We start from the raw sequence: 23,087 nt of genomic DNA on the forward strand, positions 1-23,087 counted from the left end.
GTCACTCCGTTCCCAGGCCGGTCCCTGCGTGGAGGACCGATGGGGTGAGGGGCAGCTGTGGCCGCCAGGGAGGGGACAGAGGGGAGCCGAGGGACCAGCTGCCCAGCCCCAGCGGCTCTGGGGTCAGGGTGCCCAGGAGGTCTGCACCACTGCTGCACCCCAGGCACTCCCACGGGCAAAGTGGTACCACAGCCAGGCCACGTGCACCCAGAGGGCGTCCAGCCAGCATCACTCATGAAGCCAGCCCCTCCCCTGCGCCGGCCACCCACAGGGCCACCGTCCACGCCCAAACACTCAAAAGTCAGATGAGTTTATTCAGAAAAGGCCTCTGCACCAGACTAAGAAAATGAGCCCCCCTCCCACCCCCCAGCCCATGAGGAGCCAGGTTACAAAGGTGGGGGCCGGGCAGCGGCACAGAGGACGAAAGAGGCGGGAAGTGAGGTCAAGGTAAGAAGGATGCTGAAGCCTTGACCTTCCCCAAGGGCGGGACCTGCCCTTCCAGCAGTTGCAGTAGTGGCTGCAGGGAGAGGCCCGCAGAGCTGGGCGGGGAGAACAGCTGGCAAAATGGCTCCCAGGCCTGCGGCTGGGCCGGGAAGGGCAGGGCCCCGGGCGTCTCCTTCCCTAAGGCTCTCCGGGCTGGACAGAGGGTCCTGCCTCTGTGGGCTCTGCCCTCTCATCCACCTCGGGTCCTGCAGTGGCTGGGCTCCCGGGGGCACCCTGCTCCGGCCCCGCCGGGCCATCTACTTCTTCTTTGACCCCATTTTCACCCTCTTCAGCCGCTGGGCACCGTGACGGGGCAGGGGGCTGGGCGGTGGCCAGCGTCACGGTGCCATCACCTGCTGCCACCCCAGTGCCATCCCTGGCACCCTGGTCCGTCTTCCTGCGTTTCCTCACGTCGTCAGCCACCTTGGCCTCCAGGGGCTGGGGGCGGGGCTGCTCGGCCTCCTCCGGGGCTTGGCTGCCCACTTCCTGGGTCTCCGCCCCGAGGCTGCCCTGGCTGAGGGCACAGCCCTCCAAGTTCAGGGCGATCTTCTCCACCTCCGAGGCGCTCGGGCCCGGCTCCCCTGGGGCCCGTGCCCGCAGATTCGCCTCCAACTTCCTCTTCTTCCTCTCCTTGGGGTTTGGAGACTCTGGCCCCTGCTCGTCGCCGGCCTCATCTCCCTGGTCCTTCTCCGAGGCTCCAGCTTCCTGGGGCTCTGTGCCGGGAGGCTGGGGACCCTTGGCCACCGGGTCCCCCTCTTCATCCCTCCCTGGCCCGCAGGTCTGCCCCTGGGCTGCGGCCTCAAGGAGGGGCTCCCCAGGGCTCTCCTCCCTGTTGGCCTGCCTTGGGCGGGCCGGCCGGGGCGAGCAGGGAGGAGAGCACGGCCTGAACTTCTGCAGCTTGTCGTGGGGCCCCCAGACGAACCTGCAGCGGGGCCGGAAGTGCTCCCAGGCGAAGTACAGCAGCTCACGGCGCTGGTGCCGGCACCGCACAGCGAACACGAAGTAATCCAGGGCGCTCTGACGCACACCCGGCAGCTGCCGGCGCACCAGCGTCTCCTCCAGGAAGAAGCGGGCCAGGGGGGCCTGGTAGTGCTCCAGGCCCAGCTCCCCCAGAGACTTCAGGATGCGGGTGATGCGGAGGTTGTTGTGGCTGTGCCTGGAGGGGACAGGGGGCGCTGGCAGGGCTACACGGGGCTGGGCGGCGCTCGGCCAAAGCCCACCCTTCCCTCCCCCGCCACCCCAAGAGCCTGATGTCCACCGGCAGAGACACTCCGGCCCACAGGCCAGTCTCTGTCCCCACCTGCTCCCCCTGCAGGGCCCCGGTCCCTGAGAAGACGGCCGTGCGCCCGGATCACGTAGGTGAGGGGTTGCGACGCCTCCTCTAGAAGGGTGACTGTCCCCTTGGTCCCGTGGAACACCCACCGCCACCTCAGCTGGAAGAGGACCAGGTGGGGACCCTCCAGAGGATGGGCGAGGGTGGCTGTACCATGAGCAGAGTCATGCTCTGTGCCTCCCCCAAGCCCAGCGTTTCCCAAGGCAGGAGAGGGGAGCGTGCCTGCCACCCCCAGTGGGTGCGAGGCTCAGGGACGCTGTGATGGTGATGGAGCTCCCCTGACAACCTGACCCATGCCCACGTGGGCAGGAGGGCACAGCCAAGAAGCTTGTGGACTCACGCGGTTTTCTTTAGTGCTCACACCCCTATCAGGTGGGGTCCACCCCCGCTCTGCAGGCAAGGAGGATGCCCAGAGCCTCAGGCACCGGCCCCGCAGGCCTCGTCCCCAGCCTGAGTCCAGCTGTGCGGCCCCCCGAGCTGCTGGGCCCGGGCTGAGCGGCACCCTCACCAGCTGAGGTTCTGGAAGCGCTTCTGGTAGTTCTGCGCTCGGCACACGCGGCCCGTGTCTCGGTCCTTGAGCTGGATGCCGAAGAAGCCCAGCATGAGCTCGTAGGCCTGGACCAACCGCTTCCTGGCCTCCGTGGAGCTTTTAAACGCCTGCAAAACGCCCCCCGAGAGCAGCAGGGAGCTCAGGGTGGCGCCAGTGCAGTGTGGGGCCGCACGCCGCCCTCGGTCCCCGATTCACCCCGGGGCTTCGGCTCAGACCCTTAGGGTGAAGCGTCAGGGTGCAGAAGCCCAGGGATGCTCTCTTCACTCTGAGCTGTCGCAGGGTCTCTCTGAGGCCTGAGGCGCTGCTGTAGCCCCAGGAGGAACTCCCTGACCTGAGAGGGGACCTAAGGGACTCCAGGGCTGGACACGGGGCAGCAAGCACCCACCCTGTCTCCTCGGTGCACCTGCTTGGCCTCTCTCGCGGGCTCCTTGGCTCCTGGAGCCCCCTCCCGATCATCCAGGGCATCCCCAATCCAGCCCAAACCAGGGCTGACCAAGGCAGAGCCCGGGCACTCTGACTCTGCTCGTGGCCCCTGCCCTGGACCCCTGGATGTGAGCGATCCTCACCGTCGGATTTCTCTGGAAGCCTGCAAGGAGCACTGAGGGCAGAGGCGAGGACCACTTGGGAGGGAAGATAATTACACGGCTGGGGGGAGGGGCTCCTCTAGCTCCTGTACCGCCAGCAGCTGCTGAAGGGGCACGTGAACCCCTGTGGCCAGCCAGGCCCCTCCCCTGGCCTTTAGAGCTCACCTCGACCTCTTGGAGCGTGAGGGGCTTGGCGTGACAGTTCACTCCTGGCTCCCGCAGGGGAAACAGCCTGTGAAGGAAGAGATGGCACAGGCCCCGTCAGTGGCAGACGTGGGCCACCAGCCACTTGGCACGCGTTGGCTGGGCAGCCTGGGGCGGCTCTCCGCTTGCCTCCGGGGGCTGGCTGGACCACACGTGCCACAGGTTCTCACCAGTCAGTAAAGCCAAGGGGCAAGGGTGGGAGAGCTCCAGGGAGGGTGCCCAGGACAAGGGCCCAGGGCAGACCCACCTACAGAAGTCCCAGCTTGCCCACTCAGCAGCAAGGGCACCTGCCAGCCGCCCCCCGGGAAGCCCTCCATCCCTTTTCATTTTCACATTCTTCTGTTCCTCCCATCATTAATGCTGTGGAATTATTCCCCGGGGAACCCTGCGCCCCAGGTTGGCCCCCTGCAAGCTGTCCTTAAAGGACACTGCGTTTGTGGGGCAGCATCCGGGCGCACCTCAAGGCACTGTGAGAACCCGCCCCCGCGGCACAGGGGCTCCGTGGACAGGCTCGGGACAGGCTCATGGGGTCTCTGGTCCGCTGGTTTGCTGCTCTTCCTGTCCCCAGGAGCGGTGTCAGCTCCCAGTGGCAGAGGCTGTTTACAGCTGGAGAACCCAGACTGCAGGACCCGGTCTCCCCTGTCCCTGCCCCGCCAGCAGTGCCGGGCACTGGGCCCTGAGGGCAGTGCTGTGCCTGGGAGAGGCGGAGCCAGGCTACAGCCTGCGGGGGGGGGGGGGGCCGGGGCCGGCCTCAAGCCTCTCCTCCGGAGCCCCGCCCTGCAAGCTCGGCCTCGCCCTGCCCACTCACCACTGGATGTAGGAGTGATTATCCTCCAGGAGGCCGTACTCTTCCTTCCAGTTCTGAAGAATGTCTTCAATGAAACAGCCTGGGAGCCCCAAGGGGACAAGTCAGCCAGGGCTCCCGAAAGCCCCTTCCCCCACTGCCCTCCGCTCCTTTCGTGAGGACCTCGGGGCCTGGCAGCTTCAGGCTGTGAGCATCTCGTGTGATTTTAACCCCACTTTGGCCGACTGCCACGCTGCCACCTGGAAAGCGGACCCTTATTGCTGATGGAGAGCAGACCTGAGTGGGCAGGCCCCATCCGGGAAGGACAAGTGGTCCCAAACCTGCTCCTGTCTTGGCAGCAGTGGGGGCCTCGCCGTAGCCCACAAAGCACAGGCTGCTGGCCGGAATTCTGCCCTCAAACAGAACCTGCAGCTGAGCCCCACCCTGCAGCCTGGTCTCCCGCAAGGCAGCCCGTTTCTGCGAAGGGCCAGGAGGGGAACAGCTGAGCCCACCGGCCTGTGCTGTGGCAGGAAAGCAGCCACAGACAACGCATAAGTGCAAAAGCACGGGTGGGTTCCAAGGAAACCTCACTATGGACACTGAATCTCATATGATTTTCACATGTCACAAAATGTTATTATATCTTAAATCCTCCCCAACCATTTAAAACCGTGAAAACTGTTCTGTCCTGTTAGTTTACATATGCTGCTTTCCCACTATAGAGGGAGAGTCGGGTAGTCGGCCAGAGACGGTGCGGCCTGCAAAGCCACCAGCATTTCTTGCCTGGCCCTTCGGAGCATGTTGGCCAGTGGATCCAGGCCAAGGGTTGGGGACCTGGCAGCCCCTCGGCAGCTTCCAGGGGGCCCCGTGGGGCTACCCGAAAGCCACGTGTCCAAACCAGGTCCCAGCAGACCAGACAGACAGAGGGGAGAAGGGGGCCCCCCGAGGCTGGAGCTGTCAGCAGCTGAGCAGGTACACACCGTTAGGCAGGAACCGAATCTCGTTCTTGTAGAAACTCAGGTTGGGCATGTCACCACTGGCATCTCCTTCCACCAAATCCTGAGAAGCCAGAGAGAGGTGCCAGACAGGGCATCACCAAACGGGCCGCCCCCAAGGGCTCCTGACGCCGAAGCGTTCCCGGGATGGGTGGGAGGGAGGTGCCAGACAGGGCATCACCAAACGGGCCGCCCCCAAGGGCCCCTGACGCCGAAGCGCTCCCGGGATGGGTGGGAGAGAGGTGCCAGACAGGGCATCACCAAAACGGGCCGCCCCCAAGGGCCCCTGACGCCGAAGCGCTCCCGGGATGGGTGGGAGAGAGGTGCCAGACAGGGCATCACCAAACGGGCCGCCCCCAAGGGCCCCTGACGCCGAAGCGTTCCCGGGATGGGTGGGAGGGAGGTGCCAGACAGGGCATCACCAAACGGGCCGCCCCCAAGGGCCCCTGACGCCGAAGCGCTCCCGGGATGGGTGGGAGAGAGGTGCCAGACAGGGCATCACCAAAACGGGCCGCCCCCAAGGGCCCCTGACGCCGAAGCGCTCCCGGGATGGGTGGGAGAGAGGTGCCAGACAGGGCATCACCAAACGGGCCGCCCCCAAGGGCCCCTGACGCTGAAGCGTTCCGGGATGGGTGGGAGAGAGGTGCCAGACAGGGCATCACCAAAACGGGCCGCCCCCAAGGGCCCCTGACGCCGAAGCGTTCCCGGGATGGGTGGGAGGGAGCAGGTGTCTGCTCCTGGCCCCTGAACCTCCAGGCATCCGGAAGGCTGGTGAAGACCCTGAGTGCCAAGCCTGCGCCCTCCACCCCGAAGGTGAGGACGAGCCTCCACACTTGGGGGACAGCAGCCACCTCTAACCACCAGCGACGACCTTCCCCCCACCAACGCGGGCCAGGGCTGGGAGGTCCCCTTCATCTGCACCCCAAAGACAGCCCAGGGATCACCCGAGACTCTTGGGTGCAGACAGCCGGGGCTGAGGGAAAGGAGGCCGTGAGACGGGCTAGCGGTGCCGGGCCTCCTGTGGACGAGCTGCTGGCTGGCGCCGTCACGTGTTTTAAAGGTAAGGGCACTGAGATGGGAGTTAGGGCGCCGTGCTGTCACCCCATGATTAGGGGAAGAAGCAGCAGGCCCAGCTGGGGTGTCTGGCAGGACGTGGGACATTGTCTGAGAAGGGCTGGTGGGACACTGTCCAGCTGGCCTTCTCCGGGAGGAGGATTTGGTCCTGGGTGGGCTGCAGGGGGCAAGGGCGCTGCAGGCAGCTACCTACCGGGTAGTGGTGCCGGTACCTGCGTGTGTCCCGCGCTGCTCGCCAGTTTCGGGACCCGGTCACCTTCAGTTGGGAAGAGAGGAGATTGGATGAGACCCACCCCCAAGGAGACCCTCCCCACTCCTCAAGGCAGCCAGCAAGCAGGACCCACCCCACGGAGCCCCCATCCTGGTGACGGCAGCAAGGACCTGGGCTAGCTGTCAGCAAAATCAGAGGGGGTCGGAGTAGCTGGAGTGAGGCTGGCCCCTGCTGCTCGCTCCAGCCCTCAGGAACCCCAGGCCAATGTGCATTCTTGGGGTGGAGCCCCCCTAACTCTAGTTTCACTTTCTCCTCCCATGTTTGCTGGCTACCCTGCTTGGATCACACCCCAGGACCTCGCCCTGGGAACTCCGCCTTTCCCAGCACTTCCTCCTTGCGCTGTGCTCTAAGTTGTCACCTAAGGGGCTGTGTCCCTAAGGGCAGTGGCCTTGCCAGGAGGGGCCCCAGATGCTTCCCATGGTGGGCTTCTTAGCCAGATGCCAGTGTGGCCAATGGACAGCGGATGAAACTGAAACTCAGCAGAGGCTGGCCCCGTCCCTCAATCAGTTTCCATTTGTCTGCCCATGGAGCTACGGTGGTGACAGTGTCCTCTCACCTATGCTGCACCATGCCCGGTGGGCATCTGCCTGGGGAAAGAGCCAGATTCCTGCCCTGTGACTCCTGTGACCTGTGACCCTGACCACTGCCCAGCCTACCTCCCTGAAACACTAGAGAAGTGCCGAGGCCGCCGGCCTTCCAGCCAGGCCCAGGAGCCCCTTGGGGTCCCTCTCGCTGACTGACCAGTCCAAGACACAGAGAGAAACCTGAAAACCAGAGCTCTCATCTGCTACAGGCAGAATCCATCCCCGACACCACACAGGCTGGAATTCAAGACTCCCTAGACATGGTGCCAGGACGCCCTCATCCCACAGTGAGGGGGACACATGGTGACAGCTACCACTTGGGGCCTTCCCTCTTACCCAGAACCCCAGCTGCACCCACTCTGGGAACGTAACACCCGGCGAGTGCTAGCAAGTAATCTCTGGTAATGAGTAACCATGGTTATGATGAGTAACCATGGTTATGACAAGTAACCAGTGGTGACAACGAGTAACCGGTGGGCACAGCCGGCCACCCTGGCACAGGCACACCACACACATGTAGCCTCTAAGGCCACCTCCAAGACGAAGTGAGGTCAGCCCCAGCCAGAGTGGGTGGGTGCTGTGCCCAGTGAGGATCAGTGGGGGTGGGGCAGGCTGGGGGCTCTGGGGCCTGAGGGAAGCTGGAGTCCTGGACAGTGGGGCAGGGTGAGGTGACCCCCGAGGGGCGCCGGGTGGAGGAGGGAGCTCCAGGAGGCCGAGAGGAGCAGTGGAGGTGGCCAGCACTGAGGGCTGGGGCCTCTTTAGAGGACAGAGCCAGGGCCTGAGGCTGGGGTAGGACAGAGGCTGGGGAGTCCAGGATGTGCGGGGCCACCCCCTTGAAGAGGTGTCCTTACGCAGATCTGGCCCTGGGGACAGGGGTCTGAGGGTGGCCCTGGATTCCCTGCAAGGTGCCCTGGTGCGGGGGCGGATCTCAGGGTGCCCTGGGGATCACGATGGGGGAGGAGGACAGGGCCGGGAAGAGGGCAACCGTTGGAGATGGGGAGCCGGGCCCCAAGCCGGGTCTCCGGGAGGGGCCTCCACACTCGGCCCCGGGGTCGGGGGAGCAACGATTTTCCAGGAGCCGGGCCTTGCCCCCTATTCCAACGCGGCCTCCCCAGGGGCGCCGGCTCCCCAGCGCGCGGGGGCGGCACCTGGAACGCGCTGGGCCGCGCGTCCGCCTCGGCCTCCACGTCCCGCGGAGCGCCGGCCTCGCCATCCTCGTCGGCTCCGGCCCTCGGGCCCTCGCCGTCCTCCTCCTCGTCCTCCTCCCAGGTCGAGTCGCAGTCCGGGTCCTCCATACTCCAGCGTCGGCAGGACCCGCTCCGGCGGAAGCGAAAGTGATAGAGGAAGGAAGCGCGGGGGCGTGCCGGGGGCGTGCCGGGGGCGTGCCGGGGGGCGTGCCAGGGGGCGGGCCCGGGGCTGGCGACTCCGTCCGCCCCGCCCGGAGGAGGCCCATCCCCAGGAGGACTCCTGAAGGATGTCCCCCTGGAGGAGGCCCATCACCCCGAGAAAGCTCCTCTGGAGGACGCTCACCCCCTTCCCCCATGAGGTTGCCCCCCACATGCCCACCTTGGTGATTTCTCCCTGGAGAGGCCCCCTGGAGGATGCTCCCCGAGGACACCCCCTCAGGATCCTCCCAGAATACCCCTTTCCCCTGGGAAAACGTCCCTCCCAAAGATGTTTCCCTGGAGGATGCTTGCCTCCCCAGCCCACCAACCTGAAAAGTCTCTCTTCCACTGTCCGGGAATGTTCCCCTCCACCCTGAGATCCCCACCCTGGAGATCTTTTCCTTGGAGGATGCTTACATCCTAGAAGTCCAGAACCATCCCCTGGAAGAAGCCCCGCCCCCACGTCCTCCTCAGAAGAATGTAGCCCAGGATGCCCTCTCCTCTGAGGATGTTTCCAGAGGGTCTCTGTCCCCCAGAGCACCCCCCAGAATGTCCCTTCCCCTCCAGAACATTCCCCCTGGAGGATACCTCTCTCCACCATGGTGCCCCCTCAGGATGACCTGAGGCAGGATGTCCCCCGAAGGGTGGCCCCCTGGAGGTTGTCCACAGCAGATGTCCCCCACCCTGTACGAATGCGTGGAGGATGTCCCCCCGCAAGGATGCCTCCAGGAGGACACCCCCTGGAAGTTGTCCCCCAGGTGTCCCCCCAGGATGCCCTCCGGGTGTCGGCTGGGGCAGCAGTCTCATCAGATTTCCTTTGGGGACTGAACTGCTTTCAAGCCCCCTCAGATGGTTGGTAGAACCCATCTTCCTGAGCAGTAGGGCAGAGATCCCTGTGTCCCCTCCAAAAGTTCACAACTGGGTAGTTTGCTTCTTCAAGGCCAGCAGGAAAGTCTCTCTCCAGTAGAGAGTCCCATAGTGCAGTGTCCTCGTGGGTCTGCCCTCCTGTCCCCCTCGCTGCATTATAATGGTTATAAGAAGGCACAGGGGCTGCTTGCACTTACGAGGGGGCACCAGGCAAAGACCCAAACACCTGGAGGCAGAAATGACCGGGGATCACCCTCGGGGCTGTTCAACACAGACTGAGGCCCAGCCCAGCCCCCGGGGATGCTGACCTCCCCCAGCCCTGCAAGTCATCTACCAGGCCTCAGGGGACGTGACAGTCCTCAAGCTGTGCGGCCGGGCACGACCCAGAGCTGAACAGAACCTGCCAATCTTGGCCACGGGCACAGCTAAAGACCTTTTTTGGTGCTGGTGCCAATTCCTTGCAGGCTCACCAACCTGTTACCTCTCTGGGTACCATCTTGCCTGGATGACTTTCTAAAAGGACAGTGGTGACTCCGCCAAAGGTATGGAGCTCTGGGCATTTCTGCAAATCGTCTGCCACCGATGGCCTGGGCAGGTGTCCCGAGGAGCAGGTGATAGAAGAGCTGCCAGGCATCGGGTGGGGCTGGCCCACCGCAGGCTGCGGCCACGGGCCTGGCCTTCACCTTAGCTGACTTGCAGCTGGCCTTGGAGACCCTGGCTGTGACTTCCAGCCTCTGATGGAGGCGCTGATGGGTGCTGGGGTGCCCTCCAGGGTTGGGCAGTTCTGAGAGCACGTGGGTGGGCAGGCTCCCCCGCTCTGCCCCAGAGAACAGACAAGCACGCAGCGGGGACAGGGCCGTGGCCCCAGCCTGCGGCCCTCAGAGCACAGCCTTCCCACAGCTGCCTGCGGCCACACACAAGGCTTGTCCTCAGGTGTTGCCCAGCTTCCACTTTACAAGTGCCAGTCACACCCAACTGCGCCTGGGCTCCACCTAGATCCCCCCCCCCCCCCGACCCGTGGCAGGAGGTTACCGCCGAGGCTGTGATCTTCTGCTGGAGACTTACCCCACGGGGGCCCCCCATGCAGCAGGTCTGACCGTGGGGTGCAAGCTTCTGCCCCAGCTGCCCACACAGGAAAGTCGGGCTGGAAGGCCAGGGCTGCTCAGGGTCGGCAGACCCGACCCAAGACACTCAACCTGACACGAGACACTGCCGGACAACGTCAGCCCTGCCGGGGAAGCGAGTGCCGGCCTCCGACCCCGCGCCAGGTGGCCTCAGCCCATGGAGTTCATGGCCTGGCCTCGTGGGCTCAGCCTGTTCTGCCCTCGTGCTCCTGGTGCTGGGGGACAGGTGGCATTCAATGTCCTTGTGGTTTGTCAAGATGAGGGCGAGCACCTTCGCCGTCACTCGGGAGGCCCGGCTGTGCCTCTCAACACAAGCTCAGCCAGAATTCTCGCCTTCACGTTCGTTTGTTCTTGGGAAGGAGGCACCAGTTCCCGCTGGTTTGCTCTCCTGACATTTTGCATTTGAAGGGTTGCTTACATGCAACAAAGTAGCCACTGGAACCCGTTGTTACTAGGTTGCATATTCATTGTATCAAGTGATCCAGTACATCAAAGTTAGCTTCAGTTATAAATCTTGAAAAAATACAACTTCCTATTGTAGGAGAAGTTAACTTACTTTGGTATCAAAATCACACAACTCCAGGTTGCTTTTTTGTGTTTTAATGTCCCTCAGTCAAACACAAGCGTACCTCGGTCAGCCTGGGGCCCAGGTTGCGGCGGGTCAGCCCCACGTCCTACCTCCCTCCACATGCTCATTTGGTCTGTTGCAAGTTACTTGAGAATACAAAAATAACCGCTACAAATTCTCTGTATCGGCATATAAAAACTGAGCAAAAATTATCTCAGTAGTCTGTTACCTTAAAACAAAACGTCTCAGAAAAAATACAACACAGGTTTAACTTCTGCAGTATTTTTTTTCATATAAAACCCTAGTAAAATAGGCTCCTTAAAAATTAAATAGCGAAACACCAACCAAATTATATACATCGTTACAGTACGAGTGAGTGAGGCAAAACACCCAGTTCTCAGTCTCTCGGGTGGTGGAGGGGCCGGCGCCCGCGGCCTGACGCTCTCCTGAGGCCGCAGTCGGTTGACAGCGGTAGACAGATGGACAGATGGACGAACGGGAAGACTGGGGCTCCTCAGAGCACAGAGGGGGTCGGTGTGTTATTGCTGGCTATGCCCCGCTCTCTGCCCACGCAGACTGGTTTGCAGGCCCATGCTTAGCCACGGGCGCAGCTCAGCCGTCGTCACGGAGCCACGAGTGTCCGGGGTGATCGTGGCCTGGGCTCACACCTCTCGGGTCTCAGCATCTGAACGGGTCCTGTTCCGGTCGTCAGGGGCCATCTGAGCCCAGGCGATCTGAGTGGCACCGCGGGAGCCTCTGGCACCTGAGGGCAGGCAGCAGGCCCAGTGGCATCTGACCCGCCGACTGCCCGGTGACCATGGTGCCCGCCTGCTGTGAGCGTCTACGTCCGGCGCCGCTTGGCCGCGCTGGGGCTGGAGGGGTTGCTGTTGGCGGTCAGGACTTTGTCGGTGACCCGGCTGCGCTTCCGCTTGTCCGGCCCCTCTTTGGACCCCAAGTCTGAGTTGCTCTTGTCTTTGTCTTTGCTGGACTTTTCTGTTGCTTTCCCCAAGCTTCCTGAAGATGAAAAAACTGGGAGACAAAATCATTTGGCTGAAAACAGAATATCCAAAATTTTATTTCGTCTTCCTGTTCAGTTTAAGAAGTCCACACCTACATACATGACACTGACCCCAGAAGGCTCCTCCCGAACTGGGGGTGCCCATGTGGCCTGCCCCTTGGGGGAGCGAGGCCCAGCCATGCCCGTCTTTGCTCCTCGGGGTTCGCCCTGCACTGAGACGGCCGCCACCCATTCCACTTCAGTCGGACACCCTCCTGCACCCCGTGACCACTGACCGGGCCCGGGGCCAGGCTGCCCTGTGCCCCCTTCCCCACCCCGTGCCGGCCCCGTGCGTGACGTCCCAGCGTGGGAGGCTCTGCCTGAAGTGGCCTTCTCAGCTGCTGAGCCAGACGCCAGGCCCTGGCTGCCCGTGACGGGGAGGCCTGGCCAGGCTGGGGTGCTGTGCCCCTGGGGCCCCAGGAGGGGCGGGCGAGCTCCATACTTACCATCATCGGCCACATTGTGGGGGTCCACGTCTTCCTTCATTTCCTCGTTCGTGTCCTCCTCAATGACCACTTTTCCTGGGGGGAGACGGCCAACGGTGACCTAGAGCCCGGGGCGGTGGGCGCCACAGCCCCACCCGACCCGCAGCGGCTCAGGCCAGGGGCTCCTCCTGGCTCGGGAGGCGCATATGTCCTTCAGGATGTCCTCCCCCCATCCCGGGGGCCCCCAGACCTCCCCCTCCAAGAGGACCCAGCATCCCCCTGCCAGTGACGCTCACTCCCCGAGGCTCCTGACCTTCACCCTGACACCACCACCCTCGGCCTCTCCTAGTTCCCAAATCTGCTCTCGCCCGAGTCTCACCTTCTCGGACTTCTTGAATGATTTCTTCTGGAAGGACGAAGTTCCTCTCTGGATTTGGGAAGGGAAGAATCTCAGACTCATGCTGACGGCAAACAGGGCATTTTGGGATTTTTTAAGAAACAAAGAAGAAAACTTGATTTTAAAAGTCACATTTAAAAGAAAATGTGACTAAAGATATGTAAGAGACAACTCAGGAGTGACCGATGAACACATGTGACCGTCTTGGGGGCTGCAGTGGGCAGGCGCAGGGCTGAGACCTTTCTTCTTTCTCTTGTGCAGTCTACAGGGGCTGGCTTGTCACGGAGACCCAGACAAGGCAAAACTACAGTGCGGGCCACAGGCAGGCATCACGATGGGAATAAGGGTTTAGTGTCACCTGAGATGATGCCGGGGCCGCTCCGCTGGCTGGCACGCCTCCGGGGGCAGAGTCAGACAGTGCTGTCATGCCGGCGTGGCCTGGCTGCATGGGCTCCCCCTCCAGGAGAGTGCCTTCAGGGCCCGCGACAGCCGTGAGCAAAGGCCATGGTGCCTGGGTCCCGTGTCCGGGGGGAAGGAGCCAGGGAGGCAGGGAGAGCCACCCCCGTGGAAACCAGGTAAGCAAAGCAAAATGGAGGGAGGTCACACATATGCCAGAGGGAGAGAGGCCCCGAAAACACAGACCACCAGACGAAGAGAAAGGTGAGCTGGTGGGAAGGGTCTCCAGGTTGGGAGGGGGTTCAGGAGACAGGGCCTCCAGTCCCCAACTTGGGAGCTGTGCTGACAAGCCAGGTGGTCAGCATGTAAATGTGCCAACCAGTATCCGGGAGCTTTGCAAACCCCGAGGGCTCCTGGGCTCATGGTCACCTTGTGGGGTGCGGTCCACAGACTCATATTTACGAGGCCCCAGGGGACCGAGGCATCAGCTCCATAGCGGTGCTGGGGTCTAAGGAAGCGGGGGGGGGGGGGGAAGGGCCACCTGTCCTGAGCTGAGACCCCTGGGTGGCCACCCACAGTGTCACGTGGGCCCTGTGCTGGGCGTCACGGCCACAGGACCTTGGAGCCAGGGCCGGTGCCTGAGAGCCAACTGTCTCTCCTACCGCACCAGGGCCCCCCAGGACAGTGGCCCTGCCACACTCATCTCTGTGTCTAGCTCCTGGCCCCCAGCCTGGAGTCGGGGTGCAGGAAGTTCCTGGGGGTCAGGTGACCTCCAACGTGACAAGCATGGGAGCCCTGTGAAGCCTCTGAACACAGGAATTCTCGGGGAGCGGGGCCCCAGCTCATGGGCTCAGCCCCTCTGCAGGGCCCACTTTAGTTTAGCGGCTTGTCCTCGAGTTTCCAGGGTACTGACTGTGGGCCAGGAGGTCAGTTCCAGGGCCTAGCTGTCAGTTCCCCTTTCTATGCGAGGATGACGAGGCGCAAACGACTTGCCCAAGACCAACAGGGAGCGAATGGCAGCGCGGTTTATGGACACAAGAAGGCCCGGGTTTCGCTCTCCACCTCACAGATGTGCAGCAGGTCTCAGCTGGGGGGCTGGGGCAGCCCCAAGCCCCGAGGAGAGGCAGAGCCTTGCCTAACCCCAGCACGGTCTCCCACCCTGCTGGTCACCTGACATCCCCACTCCCACTCATTCTCCAGACACCCCGGCCTCCTCTGCGTTCCCCGATGCACCAATGCCTGCTGCCACAGGGCCTTGACACCTGCCATTCCTCTGCCGGGAATGCCCACCTGTCTTTTCTGCCGTCCTGGTTACCTAGTTAACCTTTTCCCCCTCAGACACGGCCAGCTGGGGGTTCCATGAGGCCTGGGCCCCTGCCTGCCTGGTTCTCACAGAAACCACCATATTCATCTTAATATGACTCAGACCCGGTCACCTCCCTGCCTGTAGCACTCGGGGACTTTCCACAAGACTGACAATGGCCTAAGAGCCCCCTCCCATGAGCTTCAGCTCCCTAGTTATCTCCTGGCAAGATCTTAACCGACCACCCCCCAACCCCCCACCTAAGGTAGTTCAATGCGATAACTAGCTACCGTCATTAGGCTTGTGTTTTTCGTAAAACTACTCAGAGCTATCTTGTTCAACAACTGGTCCCCTGTGGGACATCCCAGACGTCAAGGTCCCTGAGGCCAGGGCCCGGCAAGGACCCAGGGAGGAGGCATGGAGGGGGCTCCCTGCCACCAGCTCTGTCTGGGGAGCGAGGGGCTCTGGCCCTGGGAGGACTGGGGAGGGTGGGGTCCTGCTCACCAGTGCCTGCATGTCATACATGGTGCTCAGGTGGTCCCAGATGACCTTGGATGGGACCTGCCGCCCGATGTTCTGGCTGAACTTGTCTCGGATACAGATCATGTGGAAGTGCCGGTTCACACCTGCAGAAGGAAGGGGTCAGCTTGTGGGGAGGGGCGGGCCAGCAGGTAGGGTGGAGATGAGAGGTGGGGGGCAAGGGGGCGAGAGGGGCCAGTGGTTGGAGGGGGTGGGGGTTAGGGGAGCAGGGGTGCGGGGGGAGAGGAAAGGTCAGGGGTCAGCGAGGAAGGAGTAAAGAGGGGCCTGGGTGGCTGGGCGCAGGAGCGGGGGCTGAGGGAGGGGGTGGGGTGCGCAGGTGGGGGCAGGGTCGGCGGGGGTGCAGACACAGGTGGCCCCGCCCCGTCCGCCCCGCGCGCGCCCCGGCCGTTGCCCGCCGCCCCGCCCCCACGCGGGTGCGCGGCGCTCCGCTCACCGACGGGCTTGTGGCCCAGCATGGCGTGGAAGAGGCACACCTCCACCTCGGGGCTCCACACCACCGTCTCCTCGGCAGGGCTGGTGGCCGCTTCCCCCGGTCCCTTGTCGCCCGCCGCGCCGCCGCCGCCCACCTCAGCCTCCCCCATAGCCCGGCCGCCCAGCGACGAGCCCCCTGCGGGAGCTGGCGCGGCCACGGGCTCCGCGCAGGCGCACTCCACGGGGCGGGCGCGCGCTCGGTGGGTTCGCTCTCGGGCTCGCGCGCGGCGCCTGCGCAGGCGCAGCTGAGGGCTGGGTCGCGGCGCCCCCTGGCGGCCCGGTCCCGCGGCGCAGCGCCGTCAGAGTGCGGATCACTGGAAGGAGTGCGTTTGGGGAGAGGGATGGAATCGCCCTAAATTAGGTTGTGGCGATATCTGCACAGCTCGGGGTAAACCCCGCTGAACTGTGCGCTTTAAATGGTGGAATTTCAAGTTACACCCCAGTAAAAAAGCTAAGAAGAAAAGCAACAGGCAACCTACAGTGCCTGCGAGTGTGGGCTCCAAGAGCTTCCATTGCCCCTGGCCTGAGCGCTGCAGAGGGCTCCTGCGCACCGGGGCAGGGGCGTCCCGGCCCATCCTCCCCGACCCGGGCCTCTAGAGTGGTCGGCAAGTGGGGGTTAACCCTGGCCGCGGAGGGGCGGGGCCTGGGTCTGGGCGGAGTCTGGCCCGAGGGCGGGGCCAAGCGGGGCGCCGGCCTGGGGGCAGTCCCGTGACGAGCTCAAAGCAGCACCCAATCGAGGCCGCCTGCTCCACCCCGCCCCATCCCCGCCCACCTCGGGCTTCTCCCCGCCCCTCCCCACCGGGTCAAGTCCACCGCGGTGCCCGGGGAGGGTGCTCCAGGCGAGGAACGCTCTTCGCCTCCCGCTGAGTGTAGACTCTTCGTCAGGCTTCCGGGTCCCCTTCCGGCTCTGCGGCCTGCCAGCTATGTGAGCCGGCAAGGCGCTGAACCTCTCCAGGCCGCAGTGCCCTCTTCCGTGCAATGGGAGCGACGACGGCGCCTACCCCGGGGGTGCTGATGGGGGCTGGTTTCTGCTTGGGGACCCGGGCACACGCTCGGGCTTCTTAGCAAACATTTGGAGTCACTCGGCCAGCCTCACTCCCTGGGACAGCCCGGGGACTCAGAGCCTGAGTCTTGGCTTCCCATCCGTGAAGGGCGATGCTGGCGATGCCGGTCCCCACAAAGTGGGGAGACATGGCCCATAGAGGATTCCACAATGGCCCAGGGCCACCAGCTGTGCTGGGAGCCACGATGTGGCTGGACGTTGTGATTCCAGCTGGGCCTGTGTTCCTCTCCTCTCTCTGACGCACAGGTGGGGCTCCCCTCAGGGGGTTTATGCGAGGTGGGAATGAAGCAGGGCCCAAAGCCACTTAACACGGGATCTGTCACACAGGAAGTGCTAACAGACAGTGGCCCTCACCATTTATCTCCCTACTGTTTCGGGACACGTCGTGGTACCTGCTCATCCCCTACCCCATCCGTGCCTTCTTCAATCTGGAGAGCCTCCTCCCCCAGGAACCGCCCCCACCCCACCCCCCACCCCACCGACTGCCTTGGCTGGTTTGTGCCCCTCTCCTGCAGTCTCTTCGGCCCTGCCTGGAGTCAGCTGTGCCTGATTACTTTCCCCACTGCACTGGAGGTTCTGAGGGCCAGGCTGTGTCTTGGTCCTCTTTGGTGGCCACTGCACCTGAACCGTGTTTGGCCAGCTGCTGTGGTCCACAGACACCTGGTTCCCTTCATTCTAGGCATATCCTGGAATGCGTCCCTGGCAATCAGATTAAAAAATGGGCAGAAGAACTGAATAGACATTTTTCCAAAGAGAAAAATGCAGATGGCCAACAGGCACATGAAAAGATGCTCAACATTGCTAATCGTCTGGGAAATGCAAATCAAAACCGCAATGAGATATCACTTCACACCTGTCAAAATGGCTACCATCAAAAAAGAACACAAATAACAAATGTTGTCGAGGATGTGGAGAAAAAGGAACCTTCGTACTCTGTAGGTGGAGATGTAAATTGGTCTAGCTGTTGTGGACAACAGTATGGAGGTTTCTCAAAAAACTGAAAATAGGGCTTCCCTGGTGGCGCAGTGGTTGAGAGTCTGCCTGCCGATGCAGGGGACACGGGTTCGTGCCCCGGTCCGGGAAGATCCCACATGCCGCGGAGCGGCTGGGCCCGTGAGCCATTGCCGCTGAGCCTGCGCGTCCGGAGCCTGTCCTCCGCAACGGGAGAGGCCACAACAGTGAGAGGCCCGCGTACCGCAAAAAACAAACAAACAAAAAAAAAACAACTGAAAATAGAACTACCATATGACCCAGGAATCCCACTCCTGGGTATATATCTGAAAAACAGAAACAAAAACACTAATTCAAAAAGGTACGTGCACCCCAGTGTTCATAGCAGCATTATTGACAATTGCCAAGATATGGAAGCTACCTGTGTCCATCAACAGATGAATGCATAAAGAAGATGTTGTGTACACACACACACACACACACACACACACACACACACACTGGAATACTACTCAGCTACAAAAAAGAATGAAATTTTGCTATTTGCAGCAACGTGGATGGACCTGGAGGGTATTCTGCTAAGTGAAATAAGTCAGACAGAGAAAGACAAATACTGTATGTTATCACTTATATGTGGAATCTAAAAAATTAAACAAACTAGTGAATATAACAAAAAAGAAGCAGACTCACAGATATAGAGAACAAACTAGTGGTTACCAGTGGGGAGAGGGAAGGGAGGAGGGGCAATATAGGGGCAGGGAATTAGGAGGTACGAACTATTAGATATAAAATAAACTACAAGGATATGTTGTACAACACGGGGAATATAGCCAATATTTTATAAAAACTATAAATGGAGTATAAACTTTAAAAATTGTAAATCACTATATTGTACACCTATAACATGTAATATTGTACATCAACTATACTTCAACAAAAAAAATAAATAAGTTAAAGAAAATGATGTTGAATTCCCCTCTCCATCCGACCGCGTATTCCACCTGCACAGAGCAAGTAGGGTCACGTGACAAGCGTCATGCCAAAGTCCCTGTGCCCGTGTGTGTGAGGGGCTGTGTGGCTTCACTGCCCTTCCCGTGTAAGATGAGGGAGGGTGGGTGGGCACACCCTGGGGGCTACACACGGGCTGAGGGAGGGAGCGCTGGGAGAGGCTGGTGGCGAGAGGGGAAGTCGACACGAGGTACGTGGGGGAGGTGTGTGTGAGTGTGTGCATATGTGTGGTAAGGAGGAAGCCTAAAGGCACTAAGTACTGGGAGAGAAATACCAATAGAGCCCACAGATAATGTACGCAGAACAAAGAGTGCTTCGTATTAAAAAACAAACTTTGAAAAGAAATCAGCCCACCATTTATCTACCTTTCCATCTATTTGTCTATCCATCTATCGTTTATCTATCCATCATCTGTCTTTTCTACCTTTCCATCTATCTACCTGTCTATCCATCTATCTATCTACCTTTCCATCTATTTATCTATCTGTGTATCCATCTATCTTTCATCTATCTATCCATCTATTTCTACCTATCTATTTATCTACCTTTCCATCTATTTATCTATCTGTCTGTGTATCTATCTATCTATGCATCTATCCATCTATCTTTTCTACCTTTCCATCTATCTATCTATCCATGTATGTATGTATGTATGTATCTATCTATCTACCTTTCCATCTATTTACCTGTCTGTCTGTGTATCCATCTATCTGTCATCTATCTATCTATGTATCTATCCATCTATTTTCTATCTATCTATCATCTATCCATCTATCTATCCATTTTCTATCTATGTATGTATCTATCTATCATCTATCCATCTATCTATCCATCTGTTTTCTACCTATCATCTATCTATCTATGTATCTATGTATCTATCTATCATCTATCAATCAATCTATCTATCTCTCTACCTATTTATGTATCTATCATGGGAGGTAAGAGACAAATAATAGCGGCTCCTGGAGGGCGGAGGTACTGAGCAGATGGGGCAGGGGTGCGGGGAGACCCTTTCCCGTGTGTCCTTTTGTACACGGGGCTTTTTGAACCACATGAAGTGAGCTGCCCATTCAAAAAATTAAATGAAAAAAATCTAACCTGCGACATGCTATTTGCAATCATTAACAAATGATAAATTTAATTACTTTTTATGAGGAATGACTGACGTAAAACATTCTATTAGGTTTCAGGTGTACAGCATAATGACTTGATATTTGTATGCACTGTGAAATTGTCTACTTATCGAGAAAAGATGTCATATTCCTTGTCCGGAAAAGAAGAGGGCTGTGAAGAACCAGCGGGCGGGCGCCGGGCTGAGGGGACCCGAGGAGAGCAGAACCCCAGGGCTCCACACGGAGATGCAGGCTCAACAGGAACCTGGGCTCTGCACTGAGCTCAGGTCGTGAATTAACCACTCACCACCCACAGCCCTGCCTGCGCATGTGCCACCACGCTTGTACGTAAGCAACCTCACCACGGTCCCATGGCCAAGGACAGGGCCAGGAACTGACCTCCAGAAGCCACCCAGCTGTGACCCCTGTCTCTCCCAGCCCACCAGGCCTGCTCTGCTCTGGTCCCCATGTGCTCTTACCTGGGCTCCTTCTTGCAAGCCACCCTCCAGCCCCCTGGGGCCACAGATACCTCCCCTACCTTTGCCTGTCTCTCTCCTGCCCAGACTTCAGCTCTCAGGTCCAAGGTTGCCGCCCCAGGGGCCTCTCCTGACTCCCAGACAAGAGGGGCACCTCTGCTTCCGTCTGGTGCCCACGCGGAGACCTGGGAGGGTACACTAATGGGGGTGGAAGAACTGGGCGCTGGCCGGGGGTCCTGCTCGCCCACGGCCGTCCTCAGGCCTCGTTCCAACCTCTGGACCGGGAAGACAGCTCTGTCACCTCGGTGCCCGGGTCTGAGGGGCCTGGAAGGTGAGGAACCAGCCTCAGCTTGCAGCCCCACATCACACCTCTAGGGGGAGTTTCCCACCCACTGTTTGGACCCAAACCAGGGCTCCTGTCTCAGAAACCTGCAGGCAGGAGCCTAGTGAAGGCATTTCCTGTTCTCTGGGACCAGGCCCACCCCAAGGGTGCCAGTTAGGGTGTTTTTTTTTTTAATTTAATTAGTTAATTAATTAATTTCGTTGCGTTGGGTCTTCGTTGCTGCGCGCGGGCTTTTCTCTGGTTGTGGCGAGCGGGGGCTACTCTTTGTTGTGGTGCGCGGGCTTCTCATTGCGGTGGCTTCTCTTGTTGCGGGGCACGGGCTCTAGGCACACAGGCCTCAGTAGTTGTGGCGCATGGGCTTAGTTGCTCCGTGGAATGTGGGATCTTCCCGGACCAGGGCTCGAACCCATGTCCCCTGCATTGGCAGGAGGATTCTTAACCACTGTGCCACCAGGGAAGCCCGTTAGGGTGTTTTGAAAAAGAAGTCCAATTCTTCAGGCCGGGCACTTGAGGAATCTCCATGATGACCGCAGGGCCATTTGTCCCACCCGCTGGGGGAGGTTCTGTGCTCAGCCCCGGCCCTCGTACTGTTACTATCCCCACCATGTCACCCATGGGGCCCAGGGGAGGTGGGGAGCCCCCGGGGGAAGGCTCAGCTGCTGGTCACTCCTGACTGGTAGGGTGCTCAGCTTCCTTTTGGGGTTGCCAGATATAACATGTAAAAATAGAGGATGCTCAGTTAAATTTGAATTTCAGTTAAACAATAAATAATTTTGCAGTGTAAGTATGCCCCAAATGTCACATAGGATAGACTTATATCCAAAATTATCCACCGTTTATTTAAAGATCAAAGTTAACTGGGTGCCCTGTATTTTACCTGTGACTCCTCACGGCTTTTGACTGAATTACCTTCCGGTCAGCAGCTTGGTTTGTGTTGAAACGTGAGGGCCGCCAGGTCCATGGTGTTCCGTCCGGCTCCCGCTGAAGCGAGCTGCAGAGAGAGGGACAGGGCGGCCCCGTCACCGCGGGGGCTCGTTAGGATGTGTAGAGGAGCTGAGAGATGCAGGCTCTGATGGCTGTGGGGCACTGGTGCTACAGCAGAGGGCCCCCCGGGAGGGGCGCACAGCCTCCTGCCTTGACGGAGGGATTCTCGGTGCGTTTGTGCGATGGAAAGCCGCGTGGAATCCTGCCGGGTGTGCACCTCAAGTCCCTGGGTCTGGGGAAGGAGGGAGCGAGTTCCGATAGACCCAGGCTGCTCGGTCGGCCTCTTGCCGGCGGCCTCGGCATCACCTGGGACTTGTCGGCAGTGCAGCGTCTCCCCACACGTGCGCACGTGCACGCAGCTCCCCTCCAGGGGCCTCGGGGGGACCGAGGTGGGAGATGCCGTCTGACCTCCTCCCACGCTCCCCTCCAGTGGCCTCGAAGGCGGTGGGGGCCGGGCTGAGCTGCTTTTTATCGTCTTTTTATTTTCCAGTCTCTTGGGGGAGGTGACCTCTCGTTTCCTGCCTGTCCTGGCAAGTGTGGCCGTCCAAGCCCTGGGTCACAGCCCTCTGTCATCAGAGCGGGGCCCTGCTGGAAGGTCTTTGTTCAGCTGTGGGAGCCGCTGGCCTCACCTGTGACAGCAGGGACTGAGCCGATGGGAAATGAGAGGAGGGTCTCCCGGGCAGTGGCTGTCACGATCTCCTTTGTGGTGGGGAAACTGAGGCAGGCTGGGTAAGTGGTCCCCTATACAAGGTGGGGGGCCAGGCTGAGTGCTCTGCTCATGTGCCCCGGAGCACCAAACCCCACCCTCTCACCTCCCCTGAGGGTGGGGTGCCACAGGACAGCACTCATTTTTCCCTTCCCTCCCCGCCTCCTCCTGTGGCCCCAGGGAGCCTGGGGACGCCTTTGCAGTGGTGCCCTTCCGGGGGAGGGGACCACCTCTGAGGGCTGTGGAGGTGGTTCGAGGTGTGGGGAGGGGGCCCTGCCACACACAGGAGGGAAGGCAGCTCTGGGTTGTGACCGTGCACAATGGGCCTTGTTCTCAGATTCTCCGTGTGGTGTGGCCTTACCTCCGGGGCGGGGCGGGGGGCAAGGAGCAGACCCTTGATCTCCAGAGGCTGGCCTCTTACCGGTGTCAGCTCTGAAGACCCCTGTCCCCAAGATGACTCAGCCAACTCCTGCTTCCCCCAAGCCCCGTTCTGTTTTTCTTAATGAGGCTTTTATGCAGTCAGCTGATGGCGAGTCATGCATCATTTTCCACTGTTACTCTCATCTCCTTGGCTCTCCTGGAGCCCTGGGACAATTAGGACTTCAGAGACACCGCAGGACGACGATGTGACAGTCGTGAGATGTGTGGAGCCTGTGCGTGGGTGACCAATCATCTCAGCTCTCAAGGCGGTTTCAGCGGGACGAGCCAGGCGGGATGTGTTTACAAAGATGGACTCTTTCCCCATTAATTCAGCTGCCAAAGGCCAGCTCTGCTTTCTTGAGCAGAAAGGAGAAAAGGAAATGATTCTTTGGGTCAACGTGGAGAATGGCTAACACTGTCTTTGTAAAAGGAGCGATTCTTTTCACAGGCAAGAGAAATCATCCTGAATTAAAATCCCTTCCGCCTCGCACTTTCTGAAGTCGGGGTCCACAGCATCTGGGCCTCGGCGTTGTTTCTGTCCGCTCTGAGGAGGGAAGGCGTGGGCTTTGAGGATCGTCAGTATGGGCCTCAGGTGGGTACAAACTGCAGCCCAAATATGAACACAATGC

General features: G+C 60.4%; 2 protein-coding genes across 4 annotated transcripts; both read right to left on the reverse strand.

Moving 5' to 3' along the window:
- Positions 1 to 293: 293 nt before the first annotated feature.
- Positions 294 to 8,209, reverse strand: OGFR (opioid growth factor receptor). 3 transcript variants are annotated; one of them, XM_032606032.1, is made up of 8 exons: positions 8,011 to 8,208; positions 6,201 to 6,263; positions 4,919 to 4,997; positions 3,963 to 4,041; positions 3,116 to 3,182; positions 2,933 to 2,986; positions 2,325 to 2,473; positions 294 to 1,639 (listed from the first exon to the last, which is right to left on the reverse strand). In XM_032606032.1, the coding sequence occupies exons 1-8, from the start codon at positions 8,155 to 8,157 to the stop codon at positions 622 to 624; spliced, it is 1,656 nt and encodes a 551-aa protein (XP_032461923.1). In that variant the 5' UTR covers positions 8,158 to 8,208; the 3' UTR covers positions 294 to 621. The 3 variants fall into 3 exon arrangements, with proteins under 3 accessions (XP_032461923.1, XP_032461922.1, XP_032461924.1); XM_032606031.1 differs by having other exon boundaries at positions 2,933 to 3,182; positions 8,011 to 8,209; XM_032606033.1 differs by lacking the exon at positions 2,933 to 2,986.
- A 2,863-nt stretch (positions 8,210 to 11,072) lies between these two features.
- Positions 11,073 to 15,582, reverse strand: MRGBP (MRG domain binding protein). Its single transcript, XM_032606043.1, has 5 exons — positions 15,358 to 15,582; positions 14,889 to 15,010; positions 12,668 to 12,749; positions 12,310 to 12,384; positions 11,073 to 11,835 (listed from the first exon to the last, which is right to left on the reverse strand). The coding sequence occupies exons 1-5, from the start codon at positions 15,503 to 15,505 to the stop codon at positions 11,648 to 11,650; spliced, it is 615 nt and encodes a 204-aa protein (XP_032461934.1). The 5' UTR covers positions 15,506 to 15,582; the 3' UTR covers positions 11,073 to 11,647.
- Positions 15,583 to 23,087: the final 7,505 nt, after the last annotated feature.

This window comes from Phocoena sinus, chromosome 15 (assembly GCF_008692025.1).
Source record: "Phocoena sinus isolate mPhoSin1 chromosome 15, mPhoSin1.pri, whole genome shotgun sequence".
In the NCBI taxonomy this organism is placed as follows: domain Eukaryota; kingdom Metazoa; phylum Chordata; class Mammalia; order Artiodactyla; family Phocoenidae; genus Phocoena; species Phocoena sinus.